The sequence below is a fragment of the Marmota flaviventris genome, chromosome 9 (genome assembly GCF_047511675.1).
Source record: "Marmota flaviventris isolate mMarFla1 chromosome 9, mMarFla1.hap1, whole genome shotgun sequence".
Lineage (NCBI taxonomy): Eukaryota > Metazoa > Chordata > Mammalia > Rodentia > Sciuridae > Marmota > Marmota flaviventris.
In genome coordinates, this window is record NC_092506.1 from 4,668,962 (window position 1) to 4,694,013 (window position 25,052).

At 61.2% G+C, this 25,052-nt stretch overlaps 1 protein-coding gene across 1 annotated transcript; it reads right to left on the minus strand.

Annotated features, from left to right (window-relative positions):
* On the minus strand, nt 1-25,016 carry Ighmbp2 (immunoglobulin mu DNA binding protein 2). Its single transcript, XM_027944156.2, has 15 exons — nt 24,890-25,016; nt 21,822-21,991; nt 20,735-20,927; nt 20,523-20,620; nt 18,863-19,026; nt 16,647-16,847; nt 15,431-15,578; nt 8,599-8,773; nt 6,593-6,775; nt 6,235-6,353; nt 5,740-5,834; nt 5,016-5,139; nt 3,615-4,445; nt 1,475-1,647; nt 1-722 (listed from the first exon to the last, which is right to left on the minus strand). The coding sequence occupies exons 1-15, from the start codon at nt 24,973-24,975 to the stop codon at nt 525-527; spliced, it is 2,958 nt and encodes a 985-aa protein (XP_027799957.2). The 5' UTR covers nt 24,976-25,016; the 3' UTR covers nt 1-524.
* Nucleotides 25,017-25,052: the final 36 nt, after the last annotated feature.

Genomic DNA, 25,052 nt, shown 5'->3' on the forward strand with positions numbered 1-25,052 from the left:
TCCGACAGAGCGGGCATGCCGGGCCGGTGCACACGGTTTTATTTCATCTTTAAATAACTTAACGCCTCAGAAACAAACCCCGGGGTCTTAATGACATCAGTGAGATCTGGCAGACAGAGGACGACGTGGCAGAGAACAGCCGAGTGTGCTCAGAGCGGGTCTGGAGCGGGCGTCGGCCACGCAGGTGGTCTGGGACGCTCCTCCGGGACGGTCACCCGGGAGCAGCCATCTCACCCAGTCCCCAAGCCCAGCGAGAGGAAGGGCAGGAGCAGGCCAGGAGCCTTCCTGACAGACGGGGGCCCGAGGGACGGGGGTCGCTGCAGGCCCAAGGGAACAGAGCCAGGAGGAGGGCCCGGGCCAGCGGCTGACAGGACCCTCCTCAGCAGCTCCCCAGCTCTGCAGCTGGCAGCTCGAGGTCCAAGCCTCTCATCAGGGACACGCTGCTGTCCCAGCCCTGCCCCAGGTCACAGCCCGCCTGGGGACGCCGCGTGGCCCGCGCAGGCTCTCCCCGGGGCAGGCGGCGGTCACGTGCCCCTCTCCTTCCTCCGGCTCGTCCTCTGGCGGCTGAGCTCGCCCAGCCTCCTGTCCAGCTTGCTCTGCAGCTGGGCCCTCTTGGCTGGATCCAGGGACCTGTCCTTGGTCCCGCTGCCTGCATAGAGGACGCCTTCGCGGCTGATTCTCTGCCGCGCGTGGGCACGAGCCTTCTCGCCACAGCCGTGAACCTGAGAGGGACACGAAAGTCAGGGTGGGACAGGAGCCTGCAGCCTGCTGCCCAAGGGCTCAGGGACCCTGGGAGCCCCATGTGAGGCCCTGGACAGGTTCCCTCCTCCCGGCAGGTCCGGCCTTCACCCTGGAGGCTACAAGCCACCTGGGGCTGGCAGCAGGCCCGTCAAAGTGTGTGGACAGCAAATGGCACCGCTGCTTGACCACAGGGTCCCCACGGCCACTTCCAGGCCGCAGTCTTGCTGCCCAACTTCTCCAGGCCGGCCTGGCCTCTACCTCCCACCTCCACCCAGCCTCAGCCCACCCCGGCACCCCGACTGGTGGGGGCCGCCCACTGCCTCCATGGCTCCTAGAGTGCTGGGCACTGGCACCGACCCCTGTGCTGTTCTCGTTCCCAAGCCAGCACCAGGCCCAGCACCTGGCCTGCTGCCCTCGGCCCCCACACCCGGCGGGGCTTCCTCACCCAGTCGTGCTCAAGGAACAAATGCAAGTCACCAGGGCCACCGCGGGCCCCACCACACATCCCATGTCCCCCTCCTCTGAAGCAGACTGTCCCATGGAGGAACCAAGTCCCCACCAGCATGGCCATGACTCAGCAGGACGGCCTCTGACCTGGCCCAGGTGTCCACATGAGTCTGAGTCCAGGTCTGACTGTTTTAAAGAATGCACCCCCAGGACAGCGGGGGCTGGGGGAGCAGGCGTTTCCACTGGGTGGGTCCCCAGAGCTGCCCCCCACAAGAGGGCCACAGACCTCGGGCAGGTGGTGGCTGAGGCAGTAGCGGTGGCCACAAAGCTGGCAGAGCTGGCCGAGGGTCACGACGCTGGCCGAGCACTTGGCGAAGGCACAGGTGCTATCGGCCTTCATGGCAGCCGACAGCAGGGTGTCAAAGTCCTCCTCGGCAGGAGCCGCTGGGGCCGCACGTCCTGGGGACAGAGGGGTCACTGAGGCAAGTGGGAAAGACAGGCAGAACAGCCTGCTGGGCACCCCGGCAGAGTGGCCGCGCCCATCCCATCCTGAGCACGGGCTCCTGCCTCCAGGTTTGGCACGGCGCCGACTGTGCTCAGCAGAACCCGCTGGGTCCAGGCCACGGGCCCCGCGACTCCACTGGCCCTCGCTCCTCGCTGACCAGTGGCCTGAGCCCTCCTCCTGCTGAACACCCACAGCAGGGCTGGGAGTGGCGGCCAGCGCAGATGGAGTCCTCAAAGGGCCTCACCAGAAGACCCTGCCCCAGGTAGTGCAGCCCGGGCCAGCATGCAGGCCAACTCCAGGGGCAGCGGGGTGACCACACAGGGGCACAGGGGGCAAGACCACGAGACCCTCGACGCTCTAACAGGAAGAAACACTCTGAGGTTAAGGAAGATGTTCACGAGTAGAAAGAGACGCCAAGTTACACGTGGGCACAGCCCCGAAAAACACGCGTGTGCCTGACACACCTCCACCCTCGGGGACACTGAGTGCTGGCCCCGCAGGCTCTGGGCAACCAGGCGGGCCTGGCCTCCCTGCCCTGTGCCCCACATCGTTCCCTACTGGCAGGTGGGTGCCCTGCGGTGACCAGGCTCCCAGGGTCAGGATGGTCAGCTTCAGAGGTGGGCAGCACAGGAGACCGTGACCTCAGCTAGAGCCTCACTCGCCAGTGGCTGGTCCCTGGCAGCTGTCCACACCCCCAGGTGCTGCCTGTGCATGGCCCCCTCCTTGCCCACCTCCCCGAGAAAGCGCTGCATCAAGGTTCGCCCTGCTGTGCTCCCACATGGACCAGTGGCCACCCAATCAGGGGAGGGACAGCGCTGACCTTAGCCAGTCCCAAGGAGCAGAAGCGACTTGGCCTGGAGAGGCCTGGGGAGCCCCGCTGACCTCAGGCTCCCCCTCCCTGCAACGTCCCGCGGCACAGGTGTCCTTGGGAGACCAGGACGGGCAGGGTTGGGGGAGCCCATTCAGGCCCCAGTGGGGGTGACATGGCAGGGAACAGTGGGTCACAGAGGACAGCCTGAGGGACCACGGAGCCACCCAAAGCCAAGGGCACAGCCTGTGCAGATGGCCAGTGCCACCTCTGTCACGGGGGTGGCCCCGGCCTGGCTCCGGCCGCCTCTGCGTCTGGCAAAGCGGGGGCTGAAGACACGCTGCCGAGGGAGAGCGGCCAGTGTCCTGGAAAGCGGGCCGTTGAAGTGTGGGTGGGCACAGGGGCTCCCCCAGCAGGCAGCTGCCCATGCTGCCCCAGGGCCTAGTGCCTGCCCTTGCGGGAAGGTCGCGCCTGTGGGGCAGGAGCACAAAGCCAGGTCCAGACGAGCTGGACATGCCACGGTCTCTGGCTCCGGCCCCAGGAGGCCGCTCCACACCCATACGCTGAGCACGTGCGGCCTTGCTCCTGGGAACAGAAGGACCGCCAGCGAGAAGACCTGTCACCACCCTGCTGACAGGGATGTGGCTGTAACACGCGGCCCGAGGTGCCCACAAAACCCAGGCTGAGCCAGGCACGCCTGACCACCTCAGGGCCGGTCACCCAGTGGAAGCGGGGGCAGTGCAGGACGGACAGAGCGCCATCCTGGGGCTTCAGCGGGCCGCGCACTGTCCACCAGGTGTGTGCTGTGGGTGGGCCTGGCCCCCCCGCCCCCCCGCCCCTCCCCCCCCCCGCCCCTCCCCCCCCCCGCCCCCGCAGCGTGGCAGCCCCTGCTGGGGTACACAGTGAACCCAGGGGCGCCCTCTACTGGGCACTGCCGAGGCTGGGGACAAGAAGGTGCCTGTGACAGTCACTGCCCCAGGGGAGCCAGACCCGGCTGGAGACGCATCACCTGGAGACGCATCACGCAGGTGCAGAACTGCCCAGAGCCCTAACTCCCCCAGGGGGTTGGGGTGAGTGGGGACGTGGCTGCTGCACCCCACAGACACCACTCACCCTTCTTCTTCCTCTTGTCTGGAGCCTTCGGCAGCCCCACGCCCACAGCTGGCGGCCCCCTCCCGGCTGGCGGCCCCTTCATGGCTGGCGGCCCCTTCATGGCTGGCTGCTCGTGGCCACTCTTCTCCCGGGGGGGACTCTCCAGGGACAGCGCCTTCAGATCCGGCTGAACCTGGCTGTGCGGCTGCCCGGGGGGCGGCTCTGGCTGGGAGGCGGGCTGGGGGGCTCTGCGGCCAGCCCCCGCCTTGCGCAGGGTGACTCGCCGCGCCCTGCCCTCCCCGGAGCTCTCGTGCCGCAGCCCAAGCTCCTCGGCTATCTGGTGGACGCGCAGCCGGTCGTGAGAACTCAGGGAGGTGGGAAACTCCAGCTGCGTCTCCTCGCTGCCCAGGAACTCCATGATCGTGGCCCGGAAGCGCTCCGTGCCCCCTGCGCCTCCTGCTGCCCCCAGGCCCTCACCGTTGAGGTGGGGCTGGGGACAGGCTTCAGGGCCCCCAGGCTTCGGGCCCCGCCTCCGGCGGCTGGCAGCTTGTGGGCCTCCCTCCTGCTGCCCACCCGGTGGGCGTCCAGGTGGCCTGGCTGAGGCGGGGCCCCGGGGCTTCGCAGCCTGGCTGTGGCTCTGGGAAGCCTCGTGGGAATAGTTTTCGGGGACGATGTCGTCGAGGTACTCGAAGGCCGTGCGCACCTCCCCGTGCTCTGTGAAATAGTCCACCAAGGTCTTCAGAAAGGCGTGGTTGTGGACGGTCCGGGAATCGCAGACCACAGCCACGTGGCGCCGAGCGCGGGTGACGGCCACGTTGATCCGCCGGTCCTCGGCCAGGAAGCCCACTTCACCTGCAAAGGGCCAGCTCTGAGGGAGGAGGGAAGGCCGCTCCCGCGGTCCAGTGGCAGTGCCACGGGCACCCCGCCCTTCGCCTGCCCTCAGCTGGGCTGGGGACGGCCACACTGCTCACTGGCCACGCTCCCCCACAGGCACCCCTCCTCCAGGCCTAGCCAGCCACCGCGTCCCCAGGCCACCTCCATATCTGCTCCCACCCCTCTGGTGAGGACGCTTCACCCAGCCACTGGCCAACACTGCGCCGCCACCAACAAACCCAGCCACAGAAACCTGCCTTGAGGCGGTGACTAGCAGGCCACTGTGACCGCCAGCCCAGCCACCTACCCTCTACCGGCTCCCTGACCCCACGCTGGGCTCCCTCTGCCTGTGACACATGCCCCATTCTCCAGACTGACAGGGCTCTTTGTGGAGAGGTCCGCTCAGAAGTCCCCTGCCCAGGCCTCCGGCCCCTTCCTCGCTGGTGGTTTGGTCCTCCTGAGCTTCCTGAAGGCAGGGGCTGCCGGCCACACCCTGGGACCTGACTCACTTCTGCACTGTCCCCACAGGACTCTGGCGAGGCCTCGCACCTTTCCTATTGGACCTGACGAGGGACAGGACCACCGCCTCCTTCTCGCGGCCCTGGAAGCCATCCACAGACCTGATCTCCAGCTCCGGGTGCCTTTGCGCCAGGCTCTGCCTGAGCAGGTCCACCTGCAACCAAGCAGGCCGCGGCCTCAGCACCCCAAGCCCCCGCTCAGCCAGGGCTCCTGCTGCAGAACTGCCCCCCCAGGGAGCCCCGCAGAAGCCCAGGAGGAGGTGCCCGCCTCCCCTGCCCGGGCATGGCGTGAATAGACGGGAGCCATCTGCCCACTGGATGCTGTCATTTTTCCTGGCTCATAACAGCCACCAGCCTCAGCGGTGTGGACACTGTGAGGGGGAAGGTGGCACTGCCCCACATGGCCGGCAGCTTCTACAGGGCGGGCACAACCTGGCCAGAGACTCGGCTGCGGCTGGAGAAGTGGCAGAGGGACAGCTGTCCAGCCAGGGCCACTGTGGAAGGCAGCATCCGCGGAGGCTGCTGGCCACCTGGAGGCCACCTGAGAGCCAGACCCACTCTGGGGACTCAGGAGGAGTGACACGCGGGGAGGGCAGAGTGAGGTGACACAGGTAGCTCTTGCTGAAGTCCTCTGCCTGGCCTCTAGTCATGTGAGGCCAGGACTAGCCAACTCACAGGCCACTACGTCACCCTTCCCTTTGGGCCTGTGAGTTGGCTGAGTCCCTAGGGACAGAGGAAGAGCAGGGCCCTCACACCTGGAGGTTGTAAGGCGTGATGACAGCAATGTCCCCTGCCTGGACGCCAGCATCCACCAGAGCCTGCACGTGGAGGGTGACGAGGCGGACTTCACCTGGAGGGAGGAGAGCGGCTCACAGAGGGGGGACGAGCCTGGGCACCGGGCCTGCGTGACGCACTCCCCTGCCAGCTGTCCACCGGGCACATCCTGGGGGCCCTCCAGGCCTGGCAACTGGAGTGCAGGACTCCGGCTAACCCGCCCTTCACGCCACGGTGACGGCAGCCCATCAGCACCTCGAGGAGCAAGGGCTGCCTGAGACTCACCTTCAGGGCGAGACGGGAAGACGAGCCGCCCATGGACGAGGAGCCATCCGCCTGCCCTTGGGAAGAGCAACCACGCTGCCCCCCGGATGACCACTCCAAACCCCTGCAGCCCACGGGAGCCTGCTGTCGCCCATCAGCACCTCCAGGCATAGGCCATCTGAGTGACCAGCTGGCCCAGCCAGCACGCTCACCTGGGTTCCCCCTCGACTGCTCGTCATGGTCCTCTAGCTCCAGCAGCCCACAGCCGGCAGTGTCCACAAGCAACAGCGGGATGCCCGTCTCCTCCGTGGCCGCCACGCCTGGGAGGTCCCTGGCACGCGGGGGACGAGAGCTGTGCTGGACTCCCACACCACAGCACTGGCCCTTCCCACCGGGAAACACAGGGGCTGACCCCTGGAGCCTGTGCTGGGCGCCAAGAGCATGAGGCTGGGCAGACGCGGTCCAGCTCCTGGGCAGGGCACAGTCCCTCCTAGGAAATCAGCCCCCGGCTGACCTGAGCTGCAATCCCCAGGACACGTTCCAGTGGGGGTGCTTGAGGGGGACACTCACCTCAGGAGGTGGCCGGCCACGGAGGGGTGGGCGTCGAGCTGCCCGCCATACATGACCTCGGAGGCCCAGCGCATGATGGCCTGGTGCATGCGGTACTGCACGGTCAGCATCCGCACCGCGCTCACCCCCTGCTCCTCGGCCAGGCGCTCCATCAGGCTGCGGGACAGCCCAGCCTGTGCGGCCCTGCAGGAGGGGAGGAGGGAAGCAGGGCCCAAGCCACCGGGAAGCCACGTGAGCCACCCATCAGCCTGTGGCTCCCACCCAGGGGGACCTGGGGGTAGGCAGTCAGACCCCAGGATGTCCCAGAACACGCCCCTCACAGGACCCGAGGAGCTCTGTGGACACGGAAGGGCCCTGGGTCACCGGGCAAGAACCACAGGGCCAGGCTGCAGAGAGCAGGAGGGCCAGAGACACAGGTGCCATGTGACAGGGGCCAGAAGATGCCACACTGAAGACCGGGGGCCACACTGCGGCCCTCAGAGGAGACAGCCCTGCCACACCTCCACTGTGAGCCAGGGAGGCTACCTGGGGACACTGGACCTCCAGAATGGGAGACCACAAACCCAGGCCAGCAGTCACCACCAAGGTGTGCCCAGCTGTCACAGCAACAACAGGAAACCAGTGCAGACGCGCCCCAACGTCTAGGTGCGCCAGCAGCCGACCCCACAGGGCACCGCCTGTGAGCCAACCCCTCAACCTCCCTGGACCTTCCGATCCCCACATCACACAAAGGAGAGGGCGACCGGAGAAGCCAAGCCCGAGCTGCCCAGCCAGCTGGCCGAGAGCCAGAACCCACCTGGCCACCCGGCTCCGAGCCTATCCTCTGGCCCCCTGGCACAGAATCTGTCCCCACGTCGACTGGCAGAACCACTGGGCAAGTGCCCAGTCCCTGGGGGTGACTTGAGAGCCGCCCTTTGGGAATGCAGAGGGCCTCTCGTCCTTAACCACTGCTCCCCAAGGGACTGTCACCAGAAAGTGAGCCTAGGTGAACTCTGGCCCTGCAAACGCCACAGGGCCCCACCAGAGCCCCCCAGGTCTCCTTTTCTCTCTGTGGACACACAGGGACCCACTCCCACGGAGGCAGTTCCAGCCTGTCCATCTGAAGGCTCCCTGGAGGACAGAGCCCCTCTCAGGACACCTGGAGACCCCTGCAGAACACTGAGCCTCCCCGCCCAGCTTCACCGACTCCCACTTCCGCATTCCCCTGCGCCCCCATCCCACCGTGACGCGCCTGGAGGGGACGACATCAGTCCCCGTTTCTCTGAGGCTCCTGGCCGGAGGTCCAGCCCGTCAGCAGGCCCCAGAGGTGCGACCCCTCCTTGCACAGCGTCTGGCCTCCAGCTCCAGGCTGGTCGTGACTGCACCAGAGAAGCACCAGGTCCAGACAGCAGCCCACAGCAGCTGCAGATGGGGGACCTGGACCCTCTGGAGGACTCGCTCCTGGGCAGCCTCGCTGGACGTGGCCTGCCTCCTGGAGCCGGCCACTGAGGGCCGCCTGCACGGCCGACTCTAGGGAGACCCAGCGAGCCGCGGAGGCCCCGTGCAGCATTCTGATGGGCAGCTGCGGTTGGGGCTGCCCAACACCCTGGGGACCGTAGTCTAGGAGGTGTGGGCAGGGAGGCCCACGGAGGCCAGGGTGAGGAGGGGACGAGGAGGGTGGACAGACGGCACCTCCTCCACCAGCAGGGCCTGTGTGGGGTCCCGGCACCTGCACCCCTCCACAGGGAGAGGCAGGGTCCCCAGGGCCTCTGCGTTCTCTGTCCAGGGCACCTACCAAGTGGCCTGCTACCCCACCAGGCCACACTCGGTGAGCACCAGGGACATACAGGCCCTGAGCACCATGCTGAGGCCATCAGGCTGGGGCACCCTGTCCCTGCCAAGGAGCACAGTCCAGCGGGTCAGCTGTAGAAGCCAGCGAAGGCATAGCACGGGACGCGGGGAGAGGAGGTGTGACCCTGCAGAGATGTCCTACTGGACCTGGAAGGGGCCCCGGGGAGCGGCCTTACTTGTGAGAGACTATAGTGGGCGGCAGCTGCTTGTGATCTCCGGCCAGGATGCACTTTCTAGCCTTCAGCAGGGGGATCCAGCAGCTGGCCTCGAGGGCCTGGGCACACTCGTCAATGACCACCACGTCAAAGTGGCTCTCGGGCAGCAGCTTCAGGGGGCCGTCGGCAGAAGCTCCTGGTTGGGACAGAGACCTCTGGTCTACAGGGTGTGGTGGCGGCTGATCTGATCCAGCCACAGCCGCAACAGATGCCCAGCAGCACCTCACCGGCCAGCCTTGCACAGCACTGTGTGCAGCAGGCTGGCCCCGGGAACACCAGCGGGGGGACTCGGGATCCCGGTCCCAGCCACCTGGTACTGATACAGCACCAAGTGTGAGCTCTGAGCACAGCCATTCCAGCCTCCAGTCGCTGACACTACCCGCCCTGGACCGTCTCAAGCCACAGAATGCCCCCGTCTCCGCAGGCCCTGGCTGCAGTGTCTACAGGAGGCCTTTTTCTTTGGCCACACAGAGGACTCGTGACGGCGACTCCTCCAGGAAGAAACCTCCCCGGCGCCTCAACACGAGGCCACTGCACAGCTGCTCCTTCCAGGGACCAGGAGCAGCACGATGTGAAGGGTCCAGGGGCAGGAGGCCCCACGGCAGCCCCTCGGCAGCAGGCCCCTCCCCCGAGCCACACCCAGGCCTCATCCAACTGTTACCAGAACAGGGTGACAAGTGTGGAAAGTCCCGGCAGGAGGTGGTGGTCCATGCTGGCCCTGCTCCTCCCAGCCTGAGTGCGCCACGCTAAAGACACATGGGTGAGCTTAACACCAAGAGACTTCCTGGACAGACCTTCCAGAGATGGGCGGGGCACCCGACCGCACAGGACAGAGCTCCGCTGGCCATTGGACCACTAAGGATGTGTGCAAATCACGGCTGTGAGTTCACAGTGCCAAGAGGAACCAGAACTCGTTCATTCTTTCTTTCTTTTTCCCTCCCTCCCTCCTTCCTTTCTCTCTCTCCCTTTCTCTCTCCCTCTCTCTCTCTCTCTCTCTCTGGTGCTGGGGATGGGAACCCAGGGCCTCAAACATGCTAGGCAAGTGCTGACCACTGGGCCTAATGCCCACCTAAAACCAGACACCTTGATGGACACAGCTCCAGGACCCCATCCCAGTCCCCCACCCAGCCAGGAGAGGCCTGAAAGGGCCTGTCTGACCTCTAGCAAGCGTAAAGCCAGAGGTGTCTGTGGAAACGGCAGAGCCACGGCCTCTGTAAACTCTACTCCACTCTGCAGAAAGAGTGCTGGAGAATGGTCAGGACCGGCTCTGCCAGACCCCTGGAGATCCACCCATCCTCTTGCAATCCAAGGAGCAAACGTTCATTCAAGGAAAATGGCCACGTCTCAGCAAGGTGGCCCTGTGCAGTTAACCACCCTCTCCACGCCCTGACCCTTGAAAGCAGCAGCCTGGCAGCCACTCCTGCAAATCCCCTTCCCAGAGGCTGGCCATCCAGCCTGCCCAGCAGACCCCACTCCAAGAACACCCTGATCCGACCCAGCCCCCCAGACCAACGGCTTCTCCCGCTGTGTCATCCCACGAGCAGACAGTGGGTGAATGTCCTGAGGCAGGGGACCCCAGCAGGAGAAAACAATGGCCTGCAATGGCCAAAGTGCTGTGCCCATGCCCAGCCATGACCTGGAGACCCAGGCTCTGCCCCTGGGTTCCCCTTGAGGTTCAGCACAGCAGGAAGGAAGACTAGGAGCCGCACCCAGCCTGGTTCAGTCAGAGACGAGCCCTCGGCACAGACGGGGAGGCTGTTCCAGGAGGCCAGAGGAATCTCTGATCACTAGCTGGCCACCAAGCTGAGAAGAGACTTTAGTGGCCACAAAGGACCACAAACGCGGGCTGTAGGTAGTTCAGAAGTGACTCACCCGACTCCAACGTCAGAGCTGCCTCACTCCTGTGCCTCCAACACTGTTTCCAACAAGAACGCGCCGGACAGAGGGTCAAGAAGAGGGCCAGACGTGGGGAAAGGCAGCCAGAGGCCACGCCGGGGGGCGGGGCGGGGGTCTTACTAGACGAGAACTCTGAACACCAGCTCTTTTAAATACGTTCAAGGAAAAAAGGAACCAAATACAAAGAAGTATGAGACTCTATTTTACTAAACAGAGTAAAAGCGAAGAGACAAAAATGATTAAAAAAGAGAAGAACCAAGTAGACCGCGCCGGCTGAAACGCGCACGCACGCCGCAGTTCACCGAGGCCTCAGCAGCGACCGCGCAGGACAGGAGGCGAGGCCACTCAGCCTGAGGAGCAGAAAGGGGCTCAGGCAAGTGACAGAGCCTGGAGATCTGTGGGGACACCGGGCACAGCCACAAACGCGTAGCACCGGAGAAAGGTGCCGAAAAAATATTTGAAAAAAATAATGGCTGAAAATTCTCCAAAATTTGATAAAAACATGAATCCACACGTCCAAGGGGCTCCACAAATTCCATACAGTTCTCTCAAAGACATCCACACCTCGACCAAACTGTCCACGTCATAACCAAACCGTCAGAAAAACAAAGACCAAGACTCTCGAAAGAAGAAAGAGGCACCCGTCCCTCACAGGTGTCCTCAGTAATGTCAGCAGTCGGGGTCTCGGAGGCAGCAGGACGAGCGACGTGACCAAGTGGGGAAAGGAGCCTGTCCACCAGCCATGCCACCTCCAGACACAGATGGAGAAAATAAGACATGGCCAAACAAAGAAGAGCTGAAATGACCCGTGACTAGCGGGCCCACCCTGCTAGGAACACTAGAGTCCGTCAAGTTGAAATGAAGAACGCTGGACAGCAGTGCAAACACACGTAAAGAAGAGCACCAACGGGGCGACCACGGAGACAGTGTAAGAGTGAGTGTGAGTCAGCGTGAACTTACCTTCATAAGTCAAAGTGGTAACTTACTTTCCTGCAACCTGATCTGAAAAGACCTCTGGGGTCAAGCAATGATCACGACGCCTGCGAGAGCCTGGCCTCTGCTCCTCAGAGCGCCCATCACCTGACAGACGTGACCAAGAGACTCCCAGGCAGCCCAGGACCCTGGTTCCCACCGTCACACCTTGCACGACCCTTCCCCTTGGGTGCAGTGGCCCTGGCACTTGCTGATAGCCAACAGAACACGGCAACAGTGATGAGCTACCCCGTCCTCAACGCCAGACAAGATTCGAGCCTTCCTGCTGGGAGACTGTGTCCTTACATTCTTCTGAAGGAGCGCCATGTAGTGAAGTCTACTAGTCAGGTTTTCGTCACTGTAACCAAAATGCCCAACAAAAACAACGCAGAGGAGGAAAAGTTCATTTTGGCTCACAGATTCAGGGGGTTAGTCCAATGGCCACCTCAAATGCTCTGGGCCCACGGAGAGCAGACATCATGGGGGAAGAGCAAGGTGGTGGAGTGCTGCCCCATCGTGGTGGCCAGGAAGCAGAGGGCGAGCGAGGGAAGGGGCCACAGGAAAGAGGAAACTCCTGGGCACACCTCCAGTGACCACCTCCTCTGGCCCACCTGCCTATGGTCGCCGGTCAGTCCATTCAAACTAGGATGGGGTGATTAAGTCACGGCTCTCATGAGCTGATCATTTCATCCCCAAATATTCTTGCAATAACACAGAAGACCTGGGGGTCACCTCATATCTAAACCCTAACAGGAGGCCTATGCGACAAGTAGCTAAGAGCGGTGTCCAGCCAACAATCAGCAAGAAACTCAGTTCCACAGCCCACAAGGAACTGAATGCCGCCAACAAGCACCTGAGCTCAGAAGCAGACCTTCCCAGGCAAGCCTCAGACGGCGTGCAGCCTGCAGACCCTGAGTGGGGCTGACCAAGCTGTGCCTGGACACGGGGCCCACTGGGGGCTGCTCTAAGTTGCTACATTTGTGGTGATGTTTTCAGCAACAATAAATTTCAGACACACAGCCGTGCCTGAACCCCCAAATGGCAGGCTGACGGCATCCTCCACACCACCATGAGGTGCCAGGCACTGTCCCACAACTACTCCAGGGAGCAACAGAGGACCAAGGCTCGTACATATGACCCAGGTGGAGTAACAGGAAGGGCGCGCGCGCTCTCTCCCTCTCTCCCTCTCTCTCTCTCCCTCTCTCTCTCTCCCTCTCTCCCTCTCACACACACACACACACACACACACACACACAGTCACACACAAAAAAAGAAAACCCGAAATAACACTTCAAGACCCTGGACAAAGGAGGTGGGTGACCCAAGACTGTCTCCCTCAGCCATCCTCAACACCAGAACAAGTGAGCCCTAGAAACTTCCTGCAGAACACTGTGCTGACAGCTACGCATGCCGTATTATGCACTATGAAGACAGAGCTCATGACAGGAGTTCTCACCACAACTTTAAAACAGCATCAAAAACACCTATAGCAAAAGAAGCTACCCAAAATGAGAACCTGGCACCCACCCATAATCCCAGGAGGCCAAGAAAGGAGGATCACAGATTCAAGGCTGTTCTCAGCAGCTTAGTGAGACCTTATCTCAAAAAGTTGAAAGGGCTGAGATGTGGCTCCGTGGTAGAGCAGCCCTGGGTTCAATCCCCAGTAGCAAAAAATAAATGAATGAATAATAAAACACAAAAGAAAGAACACAAAAATACAAAAAAAAAAAGAATCAGCTTCAGAGAAGTCTCAAGCAAGGAAACCAGAATCTCCCAAACACACGGGAGACAGGGCCAGAATAAGGGGACTGACGACAGATGGCCAGGTACACGAAGAAGATGCACTGAAGCACATCAAAATCACCTCAATTGAATCCAGGGACAAGGACAAAAATCTTTAAAGTAGACAAAAAAAGACATTATGTACAAAGGAGCAAAGAAGAGGAGGAAGCAGGATTTGTCTTCAGAATCCCTCATGCGGATGACGGTGCACAGCTTTAGAACACCGGGAGAAAATGTGTCAAGCTAGAATTCACACCTAGCAAAGGATCTCACTCAAAAAGCAGGCCAGATCAAGGTACTGCCAGACACAGCGAAGTCCAAAGAGTAGCAGGCGCGGTGGCCCACACCTGTCACCGCAGCACAGTGGGAGGCTGAGGCAGGCTGAGGCAGGAGGATGGCAAGCGCAAAGCCAGCCTCAGCAATGGCAAGGCGCTAAGCAACTCAGTGAGCCCCTGTCTCTAAATAAATATAAAATAGGGCTGGGGATGTGGCTCAGTGGTCGAGTGCCCCAAGTTCAATCCCCAGTACCCCCCCCAAAAAAACCTCAGAGTCCATTGAATGCAGACACACACTACTAAGAAACAAAAGGGAAGGAGAGCACAAGAAATCTGGGTCTAAACCAGAGGAATGCAGAGCCCCAGGCGGTAACCGTGTGGAGAAATGTAGAAGATACGGTTCTTATTGTCTGAATCTCTTTTAAGGAAACACCCCTGGAGCAGTACCCAGTATCACAGGTTTGTGACACGCATGTAACAGGACAGGAAGAGCACTCGCACCAGGAGGAGCGCTGTCAGTCCCCACCACAAAGGTCTCAAGCTCCGCGGCAACAGGGGGAAGCCCCGGGGTTGGAGCAGCACTGCGCCCGCAGCCCCGGCAACACGGAGCCCCAGCTCGCACGCCCTCCAGACAGGAGCAGAGACTGGGAACCGCCCCTCGACTCAAAAGCAACCAGAGAGGAGGGAAAGGACTAAGGGCCAAATGGGACAAATAGAAAAGAGACAGCAGAACAAGAGGCTTCAGGTCCTGTACCAGACGCAAGTGCCCTGAACACCGCGGGGGCAGAAAGGAGCGGACAGGACAGAAAAGAAAACCCAACGCGTGCCAGCCAGGAACACAGCGGCCCCCACGCGCTAAGAGACTGCAAAGACACCTGAGAACCTCCACTGTTTAAAAACCACGTGGCAAAAAAGAAACCAAGATTTCAGGAGGGAAAAAATAGAAATCAAAAACCAAATCAGCATTTTGAAAGGAATGGAAATGAAAACACAGAATCTCAGAACTTGTGGGAAGCCACGAAGACGGTAGCTAAGCACTTACATCAGGAAAGAAGAAAGGCCTCAGACCAACGAGCCACTCCCACCCTAAGACGCTCGAGGAGAAGAGCAAACTGAGCCCAAGTCACCAGAAAGGAACAAACAGGGAAGGTCGGGGCGCAACCCACAGAACAGAAAGGGAAATGGGGAACCGGAGCTGGCTAGCGGGCGGGGGCGAGGGCACGAAAAACACGGCCTGCAGGTCACCGTCACCACGTCCTGCAGAGGGTCTTCAAGGAACAGAGAAGTCGCACCCTCCAAAGAGCCCCAGGGCCAGAGGCCACCAGCCCTCAGGCACGGGGCGCTGCAATGCCACATGGGCACACTCAGCACACACAGCGCCACACACTCAGCCACACGGACACACTCAGCACACGCAGTGCCACACACTCAGCCACATGGGCACACTCAGCACACGCAGTGCCACACACTCAGTGCCACGCGGGCACATCAGCATACTCAGCGCCACACACCTAGTGCCACGCAGGCACACTCAGCACACACACTCAGCCACGCGGGCACATCAGCATACTCAGCGCCACACACCTAGTGCCACGCGGGCACACTCAGCACACGCAGCGCCACACAGGCACACTCAGCATACTCAGTGCCACACACTCAGTGCCACGCGGGCACATCAGCACACTCAGCACCACACACCTAGTGCCATGCAGGCACACTCAGCACACACACTCAGCCACACGGGCACACTCAGCACACACACCCAGCGCCACGTGGGCACATCAGCACACTCAGCACCACACACCCAGCGCCACGTGGGCACATTTAGCCCCGCCCGCCAGCCCGCCCGGTTTCCGGCTGGGCCGCACCTGTGTTGGTGGCCAGGACCACGCTGGCCTGCGTGAGGCTCTCCACCATGGCGGCCTCTTCCCGCTGCTTCAGCTCCTTCCTCAGCAGCTTGATTTCACTCCAAAAACCACCCCTCTCTCTCTTGTCCTGGGTCTTTCTGTTTTTTACCTGCAAATGGAAGCAAAGAGCGCCATGACCTTGCCTGCTTCGCACTCTCTGCGCTCAGAGAGCCGTCACCACCGGCTCCAGCACAGCGAGCTCCTCAACAGGCAGGGAAGGGCGAGGCCCTCTCTGAGGGGCCACGACACTTGGCCTCACACTCCACTGCACAGGGAGGAGAGGGTCACCCATGTCCTGGGGAGACATGGTGGGGACAGGACGGCCGCCTGCAGGGGCCAGGGCTTCAAGCATCACCCACGTTTTTCAAGAGATTAAGATCAACGTGTTTCAGCCCATAATCACCCAACCACACCCACGTTCGGCCGCTCTGCTTATCTGGAATCCACAGCGGGAGGAGGTGCTCCACCGCCTGATTCACTAAGCAGCAAGGCCCGAAGCGCTGGCTTCAGCAGGTACAAGGACACGACATCGTCCACACCAGACAGAGCGAGAACCATCAAGCACGTCCCACACCACCTTATCTAGCCTCCGTCCACCAGCAGCCAGAGCTGTCCATCTGCACCAGGGCCGCCTCGCCTGGGCTGTGGGGCAGGACGGACAGCCTCCCAGCCCCTCCCTGTGGCCATCACTGCTGGGCACAGAGGGTGCTGAGGAGACGGCTGCTGGGGGCAGCAAACGCGGCCAGGGCGGAAACTAGACCAGAAGGCAGAGGCCTGGGAAGCCGGCCTGCAGGGACCCTGCCACCCCAAGGGGACCTGCACCCCTGGTGCCCCCTGCTCCTGGCACCGGCCACCAGAGAAGGTGGCGTGGACGAGGACTCAGGAGGCTCACTGCTTTCCTCTTTCTCCTCGGCTGCTTCCCGCCGGTGCCAACACTCGCTGCCAGGCAACAGGAGGGGGGGGGCACCTAGGAAACGCTGCTTCCTGATGGGTTCCTTGCCCCCGGCAAAGCCTGGAACAGGGCACCCCGTAAATGCCAAGTGCAGCTCGCTGTCAAAGACGAGCAGGAGGGCGGGAGAGGGCAGCCCACTTTTTAATGATTCAACGGCGGATGGAGGCGAGAGACCAGGAGGAACACAGACTGCAGGCTGAGCCACACGGGGACGCCAGGACGCACCAGGATCTGGTCGATGTCCTTCCTGATGTCTGCGACGATCTGGGTGCTGTCGCTCCGCGCCAACACCGCGTCCAGAGAGTGCTGCTGAATGGACTCCAGCAGGCGGGCAGGGTGCCCCAGGCGCAGGATCCGCTGCTTCCAGTGGGCCAGACGCTCCACCAGATTGTCCACCGCGACGTTCGAGGGGGCACAGCACAGAACCTGGGCGACGCAGTGGAATCAGGGCTGGGCGACCTTTTCTGAGTCTGGGCTACAAGACAGGAAGGCTTCGGCCACAGAGGAAGGAGCAGAGCGTGCGACAGCCAACCTGCAGCCCCTGGGCCACGGAGGACGGAGCCCTCTGCACCGCACCCAGCACGTCTGCCGCCCGGACCCAGGCCCCCAAAACCTGTCAGTCTTCAAAGCACCAAAACGTCACGTGACTTGCAACTGCAGAAGAAGGCCCAAAGATTCAAGTGTGCACTGGAAGACCAGCCACCAAATCCCACCAAGTCATTTTTACATCCGACCAACACAGGGTGCTCTTGCTTCTGGAATTTCCACTCCACTGCAGGAACACAAGGCGGCCAGCAGAGGGAGACCCACAGCCCCCACCCGTCCCCCAATGCCCACGGATGTGCAGGGCACACCCAGCCTCGCTGCTCGATGAGCACAAGGAGCCTGCCAGGCGCGGTGGTGCACACTTACGACCCCAGCTACACCGAAGGCTGAGGCAGCAGGATCATGTCTGAGGACGGCCTCAGCAATTCAGTGAGACCCTATCTCAATATAAAGAATTAATTAAAAGGGCTGCCGATGTGGCTCAGTGGCAGAATGACCCTGGATTCAATCCTCAGAGTCGCACGCACAAAAAAAGACACTCAATTATAAGCCACCAAAGCCGCTACTTGTTAAGTACCTTTTCTTGCCAGTTTTTAAACAGCTACGTAGACACCCATCCACAGGTAGGAAACCTTGGACACTGATTTAACTAAGTGGCAACAACCCTTGCAGCTCTGAAAAGCAGCAGCTCAGGTAGGCACGGTGGTGCACACCTGTGATCCCAGCTACTCAGGAGGCAGAGGCAAGAGGATTGCAACTTTGAGGCCAGCCTCAGCAATTGAGCAAGACTGTGTCAAAATTTAAAAAGGGCTGGGGATGTGGCTGGTTGAGTCACTTGCCCTGTATGTGCAAGGCCCTAGGTTCTGTCCCCGGCACGGCAAACAGCATAAGGTAGCAGCTCTGCCAGTCAGTGCTGGCTTTGCTTCTCACTGGAGTGACGGCAGGTGACCCTGTCTGGGTTTCCTTGCCTACAACCTGGGCTGCTAACAGTCCCCAGCAAGCAGGGTAGAAGACACCTAGAAGGCCATGGGTTGGAAGCGGCACCAGCCCAGGCCGACCTACCAATGCCGACCACTGCCACGCCAGCTCTTGCCTGGACCATGCCGCCACGTGCCAGGAGGGGCTGTCTAACACACCTCCTGTGTCCTCGGGTCAGGATGACTCAGTGGATGTGAAGACGAAAGACCCTTTCTGGACCACAGCAAAGGCAAGGGAGCGAGGACGCACACCCTGGACAGCCCGCCATCCATGCACGGCGCATGCATCCTGTCCACTAACCAGGCACAGGGTCAAGGGCCTGGTCAGCCACACACCCCAGTATGGGCCTGAACACAGCTGGAGCCAAGGAGCTCGGGCAGGGACACCCACGGTGGCTTCTGCAGTGGGAAGGGCTCCGGGAGCCTGAGCCACACTGTCCACACAGGGGCTCCTGGGCACTCCCCTGACCCGAGGGGCTGTCAGACATCAGAAAGGCCCTGCCAGCCCGCTGTGTGTGTGTGGTCTTGGGGATTGAACCCAGGGTCACGCTACCTGAGCTACACTGGACCTCAGCCTTTTTAAAAAATCTTTGTTTTGTTTATTTATTTATTTTACGTGGTGCTGACGATCAAACCCAGTGCCTCACGCATGCCAGGCCAGTGCTCTACCGCTGAGCCCCAGCCCCAGCCCCTTTACTTTGAGACGGGGTCTCACTAAGTTGCCCACGGTGGCCTTGGACTTGCCATCCTCCTGCCTCAGCCTCCTGTCTCTGGGATTACAGGTGAGGGCCAGGACACCAGCTCCAACCCTCGCTCCTAAAGGTCCAGTGAGGTTCCTGACCAACCCTACCAGAACTGTGGCTGGGACCCCGCCAAGCGCCCACTGAGCACGGCGGGGACCCGCAGACAGTGCCCCACCTTCAGGCCCTGCTTCACAGCCTGCAGGATGATCTCAACCAAGGTCGTGGTTTTCCCAGTGCCCGGTGGTCCGTGGATGATGGCGAGCTCTTTCTGGGACAGCGCAAACAAGACGGCTTCCTTCTGGGAGGGGTCCAGGGCGGCATTGAAGAGCTCCAGGGGGCCTGCAGGGACAGCAGCTGTCAGGCCCGGCCCTGCCGCCCGCCTGCCAACCTCCTCACAGGGCGCACACCGGTAGCACGCTGGACTTGGCTGTCTACGGAGGACTTCCAGAACAGGCCACGGCTATTCAGTTACATGCTGCTGGTGGCTGCCACAGCAGAGGCAAGGCATGGCCCCCATGGAAAAGGTCCCCAACCCACCGTCTGGGATAACAGGCAAGAAAGAAAGGTTTTTGGAGACACGCTGATTTCCATCATCTCACCCCTTTTAGTTAAATGACAAAAAAAAGAAAGAAAGAAATGCTAACGAATTCCAGAGTGGTGTCTCTACTCTAGATTGGAAAACTAACAAGCTTCTTATGCTCTGTGCCCGGTACTGCCCCGTGCCTGTGGCAAAGCCCCTGACTGACACACAAGCACATTGAGCCTGCTGGCAGGGGCACTGATGCACTCATGAGAACAAAATGATTTGTGAAATGGTCTAGGGGGGTCATGGGCAATGAACCCACCACCAAATCTGAAGTCTCCTGCACAGTCCACTACCCCACACCAAATCCCCTTTCCCTGGACAACAGGACATGCCACAATCCTCACACAAAGTAAATAAGCCATGAGGGTGGCCATGCCTGCAATCCCAGAGGCTAAGGCAGGAGAATCACAGATTCAAGGCTAGCTTGGGCAACTTAGCAAGGCCCTAGGCTACTCAGCGAGACCCTGTCTCAAAAACTCCAAAGGGCAGGGGATGTGGCTCAGTGGTTAAGTGCCTCTGGGTTCAATCCACAGTACTGCAAAAAAACAAAAACAAAACCTATAGTAAACAAATTTCTGGTTCAGTTTCCAGCCCACAGTGCCCTGCACAAAATATCTGACAGAAATAAAGTATTATTAAAATACGAGCGCTTTTAGAATTTAAAAAACAAAAAAGGTGGAGAGAAAAGGAACATCCATAAAGCCGTGCCATGAGGAGTGCGGACTGAGGCAGCCCGGGTCCGGGCTCTCAGTCTGCTCTGCTGTGGTGCTGGGTGAGACATCAGGGCTGCACCACCCACCCACGTTGGTTTTCATTTCGAGATGCTCTTGCTAAGTTGCCCAGGCTGGCCTAGAACTAGGGACCCTCCTGCCCGAGCCTCCGGAGCCCCTGGAGTCACAGCATGCGCCACCGCACCCGGCAGCCCTGTTTCCAAGCTACTCAACGATGGAGCTGATAGCGGGTACAATGACAGACGGGGCTGGCGCGTGGCTCAGCGGAGGAGCACGTGCCAAGCAGGCGGAGGGCCCTGGGCTGCTGGTGACCCGGCATTGGACCTGACCAAAGCCACCGCTTCACAATCGACAGAAGCCCCCGTCTTCAGCAGTGCTGACGCACGAGCAGCCGTGCTGAGTGAAGTCCTGTGACCGTGGGCTTCCGGGACGTGCGCCTAACTGCACCCTCACACTCAGGCCCACGGTCAGACCCTGCTCGACAGCTTCAGCAACAATTAAAGAAAAAAAGTCCTCACCTATGTCACCGGCAGGGCTGGGGGCGGATCCGTGGAAGATCAGCTCTATGAGCGGGGACGCCGGCCCCGAGTGGAACTTCTTCAGAGCCACTAGAGCCCTGTGGGGGAGAGAGCACCAGAGCTCGAGGGAAGCCAGCAGCTCAGGCCAGCGTCTCACACGGGGCCCGGGCCAGGGCCGCAGCCCGGGAGCCCACCTGCCCCCACACACTCACGCCTTCAGCCGCTTGTACGTGACGTCATTGGCGAGCTTCAGCAGCCTGTAGGAACTCTCTCGATCCAAGTCCAGCTGGAGGTCCTGGGACTCGTCAAAGGCCACCGTGACAGACTTCTGGGTGATACGGGTCAGGATCCCAGAGGCCAGCTGACCACCTTCGTGGGCAGCACCATACAGACCCACAATGTCACCTGTGAAACCCAAGCCACATCGCATCAGAACTGGAAAAAGCGAGGTACTGTTTTGTGTGATAAATTCCAGGACATTTCAAATATGACGCCGTTGTGACTTTCTCCTCCTGCCTTTGTTCCCTGTGCTCGAGTCTCTGCCTCCCCTGTCACATCCCTGGCCACAGATGGGTCCACAGATCCACCGGGGCCCCGGCTGGGCACCTGGACGGAGACCCACAGCTGCCAGCTGGGCCAGGCACTGAGGGCGCAGGGGGAAAGCCGCGTCTGCAGGCACTGAGGGCGCCAGACCTCAGCCTGCCGGGGCTGCCCCCAGCTGTGCCCGCATCGCCTCCTCTCTCCAAATCCAGCCAGGACTCCAACAACCACTGGGGCAAGAGTCAATCAAAGCACTGTCCCCACAGAACAAGGCAGAGACTGACGGTGCAAAGGACGTCGTGACAGCCCCTCTCCGGGTTCCCTGGGTGGCGTCAGGCAGCAACTACTGACTGTCCCTCCTGACAGGCTGTGAGCTCCGCAGAGCCTGCCTGGCAGGGGAAGGTCTGGGAGTCCACAGCTGCCCACCCTGCCCACCCGGCCATGGGGACCAAGGCCAAAGCCACCCCCTATGTGACAAGAGTCACGGGTGACTCCAGGACACCCCTGTGATAATGGTCACGGGTGACTCCTGGGCCGCCCCTGTGTGACAACGGTCACGGTGACTCCTGGGCCGCCCCTGTGTGACAACAGTCACAACGTGAAGGGAGCTGAGCATGGTGGGCACGCTGCAATCCAGCTGCTCAGGAGCGGGGCAGGGGACCAAAGCTCAAGGCCAGCCTCAGCCACCGAGCGGGACCCCGAGTCCAGGTAAAATAAGAAGGGCTGGGGGCGGCGTCTGGTCGGCATCAAGGTACACACCGGGAGTGAAGCTGTTGCTGGGAAGCACCCCGGCAGAGCCACCCCGCCTGGGCTCCAGGGTGACCAGCAGCCGTCCGTACAGCCCCGTGCGCTGGCTGGACACCTGCAGCTTCCGCAGACACACGCCGCGGCTCTGGAGCTCCTTCAGAGAGATGCTCTCCTGCCAGGACCTGCAAGACACCAGGTCAGGGCTTCCGGCTGTCCCTCACCAGCTTCTGCTTCCCCGCCCACGGGAGAGAGGGGACAGAGACAGGAAGACAAGCGTCTGCCCAGGCACGTCCTCTCAGAGAGCTGAGCCTGCCCTGCCCCAACTGGCCCTCCCCATCCTCCAGGGCAGCTGATGCCAGGACCTCTGGGCTTTGGCTCCCACCACGCCCTGGTCCCCATCAACACTAGGTCCCACTGCTGCCCTGATGCCCTCACCGCCTCTCATCCTCCACCCCTGGCACCACCTAGGGCCACTACTGCTAACCTGGACTAAACTGGGCTCCTAACTGCTTATCTCTGGGCTCTGCCTGCCCAGCTGCCCCAGGGCAGCGCAGTGCCCACCGACCCATCCCCTCAGCTGCCCTCCCTCACCAAGAGCCATCCTCGGTGCACAGTGGCAGGATGAGCCCCTCAGCAGGCCCCCCTGAGCCTGGCCCTTCCCTACTTTCCCTGATGGTCGGGAATAGCCGGGGCCATGTGCAGCCTCTGTGCCTGATGCTGAGCACCTGACGCAAAAGGATGGGTTTGTTCTCAGACAAGGTGTGGGGTGGAATTGTGGAATTGTTTCGCAATGAGGTAAAGCAGGCTCAGAGACCACCTGCGAAGCCTACCCACCATAGTGCAGGAGCTGGGATCCCACTGAGCTCCCAGCCAGCAGGGTCAGAGGCCTCTCAAGCAGATCCTGCCAAGGGGCGGGTCTGACGGGTGGGTCCCTGGGCAAGCTCCATGGCCCCTCTGTCCCTCCTTGGACAGGACAAGAGTCACAGCTCTGTAGGGCTGGCAGGAGGTCTTAAGGAGACTGACACCAGGTGCTGCTCGTCTTGCTTCAGGCAAAGGGATCCCCAAGCAAGGCCACCCTCAGGTTGTCCACACCTCCTTCGCCACCTCCCTGGGCACCACCCAACGCTCACTCCTCCTGTGCTCAGCACCGTCCTCCAGGAAGCCCCCCTGATGTCCTCCTAGGGCTCTCCAGCCAGCAGTGGCCATGCTGCTTGGGCACAGGGCTGTTTCTGGTCATGCTTTCTGTGCAGACACTCTAACCTCCTCATCTTCTCCTTTGCTTGGTGGGGAGCAGGAAGGGGACAGGGGTTCCTGGGGTTGGCCAGGGACGGACACACATGTGCCTGCCCTGAGTGACTCCATGGTGTGTAGAACAGCAGTCCTCAGGCTGTGCCTGCCCTGAGTGACTCCATGGTGTGCAGGACAGCAGTCCTCAGGCTGCGCCTGCCCTGGTGACTCCATGGTGTGTAGGACAGCAGTCCTCAGGCTGCGCCTGCCCTGGTGACTCCATGGTGTGTAGGACAGCAGTCCTCAGGCTGCGCCTGCCCTAGTGACTCCATGGTGTGCAGAACAGCAGTCCTCAGGCTGTGCCTGCCCTGGTGACTCCATGGTGTGTAGGACAGCAGTCCTCAGGCTGTGCCTGCCCTAGTGACTCCATGGTGTGTAGAACAGCAGTCCTCAGGCTGTGCCTGCCCTAAGTGACTCCATGGTGTACAGAACAGCAGCTCTCAGGCTGTGCCTACATCTGCTACTCCATTTTGTAAAGCAGTAGTTTGCCATGAGCTGCTCTGTTTTGAATTTAAGTGCACACCTTGTTTGTACAACTAAACACCCACCATCTGCCTGGCACGAAGTAATCATGCTAATAAGAATGACTGCCCATAAAATCGTCAAATTAATCGGAAGCACTTGGATACACGGGTATATCAAACTCAAACGGGAAAAACCTGACCCACGAGCTTATGGAGCACACTAGACCACCAAGTGACACAAAACCCCTCCCTTGAGACCCTTTAAAAAAGGAGTGTCCCAAGACTGGACACAGTGGCACCCTGACCCCATCACCTGGTCACTTGTGAAGGGCCTTATGCAGGAAATTCTCCACAGGAAGGAGCTTGGGAATCTCTGCCCTCTGCCTTTAGCAGAGCCCGGTGCCTCCTGCCCGTGATGACCACTCAGGCCCACTCACGCTGCCATTGCACGTGCACTGTGAGACTGCGTCCTAGAACAAACTCCTGTGCTCCTGAAGCCGGAATTAGGCAGGCAGGCAGTATAGACAGGTAAACTGAGTCTGGTCAGATCAAGGAGGCTAATTTGAGTGAGTGGGGGAATGTTAATTCCTGGGAGCCCTTCCTCCACCCTGATCCAGACCCTGCCCCTGCCTGTTGCTGAGGTCACCTGTCCCAAGAGGGCCCCTCCCTACAGGGAGTCCTGAAGCTGTGGGTTACTGTGTCCAGGGCTGTCCACCCTGCCCTTCCCCCTACCTTTAGGCCACCCCACCAGCACTTCCTAGGCCTCGTCACACCCGCAGGAAGGAGGAGAGAAGAGGAGGAGAGCAGGAGGACAAAGGACCCTGGGACAGATAAAGAGGGCAGCCTCCCTTCTTGGCACACCAGGGTACAGCTATGGCCCCTTCTCCCTCCAGGCAGGAGTCTGTGTTAGGAATCCAGTGCTTTTTAAATAAACCCTGCTTTATGTCCTTGCCTCGGCCTGCTGCTCTAAGATTCAGACTTCAACACGGGGGAAGCAGGGCTCGAACCGGTAACCGGCGGTATCACTCTGCGCCTGGGCGAGTTCTGGGGCCGGTCCCCTCTCTTACCTGACCACCTGCCTTCTGAGCCCTGCGTCGCCCTGACCCCGTCCTACAGCTCCGTAGCCTGCACCTGCCCCCCTGGGGTGTGCCGCGTGAATGGGGTTTGGAGACCACAAACTGAGGCTGGAAGAAGACAGCTGCGCGCCGCCGCCAGAGCCCGCGGCCGGGACTCTGCGGCCACCGGCAGGTGCCCACGCTGAGGAGACGCGCACCTGCGGACCGGGTGACATGGCGGGCTCCCCACAGCGGCCTCGCGCCCGCCGCCTACCTGCGCTCCTCCACCTCCGCGTCCCTCTCCAGTTCCAGCAGGTCCAGCTGCTTGGTCACGAACCTCTCCACAGTGGCCGAAGCCATGGCCGCACCGCCACGGACCCGCTGCCGCGCAGCAGCCGCGTTCCCCGCCGGGCTGGTGCGTCGACGCACAGGGTCCG

Bases quoted from the DNA above. Each gene is read 5' to 3' on its own strand.
- Ighmbp2 (XM_027944156.2), bottom strand. From the start codon at position 24,975: ATGGCTTCGGCCACTGTGGAGAGGTTCGTGACCAAGCAGCTGGACCTG. The intron at 16,848-18,862 runs GTGGGGCACTGT...TGCGTCGCCCAG, and splicing joins CTGTGAAGCAGGGCCTGAAG to GTTCTGTGCTGTGCCCCCTC. The intron at 723-1,474 runs GTCTGTGGCCCT...TGTCCCTCTCAG, and splicing joins TCAGCCACCACCTGCCCGAG to GTTCACGGCTGTGGCGAGAA.